Genomic DNA, 2,735 nt, shown 5'->3' on the forward strand with positions numbered 1-2,735 from the left:
TGTGTGTGGTGTGTGGTGTGGTGTGTGGTGTGTGGTGTGTGTCACATCGCAGGTACGAGAAAGCTGCAACTCAGCTGGCCAGGGAGAACAACCCACTGGTGTTCGCCAAGGTCGATTGTACGAGGAACAAGGAGCTCTGCGATTCCGTTCAAGTCCAGGGCTTCCCCACCGTCAAGCTCTTCTTCCACCAGCGCATGCATGAGTACATGGGACCGCGGAGAGCTGCCGGTACCCCTCACCCGACACCAACACCAACACCAACACCAACACCACCATCGTCCGCCGTCTCGTGTCCGCGCGAACACTCATCGCCATGCGCTTGATCTTCAATGCACAGGCATCGTTTCGTACATGAAGAAGATCATGACTGGCCTGACAGTCATCGTCGACACCGCCGAGAATCTGGCCACCTACACCCAAAAGCCTCCAGTCATGGTCGGGTTCTTCGACTCCATTGATAGCCAAGGTGGGCACCGACTCCCCGGAGCACTTTACTGTTGTTGTCGTTGTGTCGTGTCACTGTGACCATACACTATAGAGAGCTCACTAGTGGGGGGGGGGTATTTGTTACTCTTCAGAGAGCCTGGAGTTCGAACGTGCCTCCCTGATCGAGGACGCAGTGGAGTTTACCTTCGTCCACGTTGTGAATGCAAGCCTCGTCGAAGGGTACAGCTCTCCTCATTCTCTCTCTCTCTCTCGTTCTAAGAAACACACACAGACCACTAGGTCTACTCACTCACTTACTGCCTGGGGACAAACAACACGCAATGCTGTAGGCTTGGCCAAAAGGTAAACACGGTGGTGATGTACCGACAGGGCGGCGGACAGGCCACCTACTCTGGCGAGTTCGACGGTAACGAGATCGCTCGATTCGCCGCGGGCCACGCTCACCCCTACTTCGTACATACACGCGCCCACTTCTATCCCAAGCTTTGCTGCTGAGTCCCATGAGTCATTAACACTTGACGCGTGTGATGTCTCGCGTTCATCAGATGAATGCGGCCCGATCGTGGGACAGGCTCATCGTCGAGCGTAAGGTCAAGCACATCGTCCTTGTTGCGGCCGATGTTGCCAATGCCGAGGAGTGGCAGCCGCTCCGCCAGGTGTTTACGAAGCTCGCCGAGGAGTACGCCGTCAAGGACACCGGCTTCGTCTTTGTCAAGTACGGCCACTCACATCTTCTGCCTCCACCTCGCAGCACCACAGCCACGCCATGCTGACACAAGAGGCGTTGTACAGCAAGCAGCAGTACAGCTTCGCCGTGAAGTTGGGGCACAGCGGCGAGTTCTATCCGGCCGTCTGTACGCCCCCAATCGCCTCGCACAACCCTCAACAATCCCGCAGAGCGCAGCTGTGCGAGGCGAGTGCCTGATTGTTGTTCGTTGCATTGCTCGAGCACAGTGGTCATGCACCCCGAGGATGAGCGCGTGTTCGTTGTGCCCGAAGAGACGGAGATGACCGAGGACTCGATGCGCGACTACATCGAGGGCGTAAGGAACGGTTCGATTAAAGGCAAGCCCAAGGTGCGCACCGCCAATTCATCCTTGGAGGCCTTCAATCTTCCCTCTCGAGGCGCCATAGACGGCGTTATTGCTCATGGTCGGTGGTTAGTCCGCAGAGGAGCCGGAAAACAACGATGGGCCTGTCAAGGTCGTGGTGGGAACCACTTTCGATGATCTGGTGATCGACAACGACAACGACGTCCTCGTCAAGTTCTACGCCCCCTGTGCGTACACTCATTCTCTGTCCCGCCGCTTCCCCACTGACGGCCTTTGTGCCCCATCCACCAGGGTGCGGCCACTGCAAGGACCTCATCCCCATCTACGAAGAGGTGGCCGCCCGGTTCGCCAACGAGGAGGAGGTCGTAATCGCCGAGTTTGATTCCACCGAGAACGATCAGGCGCGCGTCACCATCAAGGGCTTCCCCACCATCTACCTCTTCCCGGCGGACCACAAGGTATCCTGGCCCTTTACTACTACTGCTACTACTACTACTGGCGCATGGCCTCTTTTAATTCATCGTTCTTGCCTGAACCCAGGATGAGCCCATCAAGTTCGAGGGAGACAGAACCGCCGAGGCCTTTGATGATTTTCTGTACCAGCATGCCACGTGCGTGCTCCGCACCTCCACTCCACTCTTGCAAACTCTGTTTTACTGTAGTAACTTGCTTTCTTATCGGCGGTCATTACTTACTCTCTCCCTCTCCACTAGTAACCTGGCCGGCAAGGTTCGGCCCCAACGCGAAGCCCCTCTGGCCCACCCCACTCTTCCGGATGAACTCTAAACAACTGAGGTTTGCGGTGTTGTACTCCTGAAATTTCGTTAGTTGGCTTCGGCAGAAACGAAGGAAAAAGATCAAACTTTCAAATCGATCCTTTTGTAAATCAAATCCAAAAAGGTCGTGCATCATCATCAAGTGAGTCAATTCGAGATCTCCTTTCTTGCAACAAGATGGTGAGGCCAGGTGCAGGCTACTACCCCGAATGGAGGCCCGAGACGTTCAACGAGCTGGACTACCTGGTGCTCTTCGCCGGGTTCTGCGTGGCAATATGGATCTTCGCGAAGCTATGCGGATTCGTGACCACGCTCGTCGCGGGCGTCGTGAGATGGCTCCTAATCTTGGCTTGCGTAATGCTGCCGCTCATCTTCGTACTCCAGCTCGAGCAAGTACAACCGATGAGGCTCAAACTGCGCCGAATGTACGACGAATCCATCCTCTTCAGCCCCTGTACCA

At 55.8% G+C, this 2,735-nt stretch overlaps 2 protein-coding genes across 2 annotated transcripts in view; one reads left to right on the forward strand and one right to left on the reverse strand.

Moving 5' to 3' along the window:
• Positions 1 to 53: 53 nt before the first annotated feature.
• ACA1_305150 (protein disulfide isomerase associated 4, putative) lies at positions 54 to 2,285 on the forward strand (the record flags this gene model as incomplete). The annotated part of the gene is made up of 10 exons (XM_004335681.1): positions 54 to 228; positions 338 to 466; positions 579 to 666; positions 777 to 900; positions 993 to 1,162; positions 1,207 to 1,301; positions 1,402 to 1,523; positions 1,612 to 1,726; positions 1,791 to 1,957; positions 2,040 to 2,285. Coding segments are annotated over 10 exons (1,431 nt in total), but the record flags the coding sequence as incomplete, so codon positions are not given.
• A 229-nt stretch (positions 2,286 to 2,514) lies between these two features.
• The window catches only part of ACA1_305160 (uncharacterized protein), a gene marked incomplete at both ends in the record, with an annotated part of 2,017 nt that continues 1,796 nt past the window's right edge, over positions 2,515 to 2,735 (reverse strand). The window contains one exon of the mRNA XM_004335682.1: positions 2,515 to 2,727. Coding sequence (XP_004335730.1) covers positions 2,515 to 2,727 — 213 coding nt within the window. The remainder of the gene's footprint in view (positions 2,728 to 2,735) is intronic.

Source organism: Acanthamoeba castellanii (assembly GCF_000313135.1).
Source record: "Acanthamoeba castellanii str. Neff unplaced genomic scaffold scf7180000083609, whole genome shotgun sequence".
In the NCBI taxonomy this organism is placed as follows: Eukaryota; Discosea; order Longamoebia; family Acanthamoebidae; genus Acanthamoeba; species Acanthamoeba castellanii.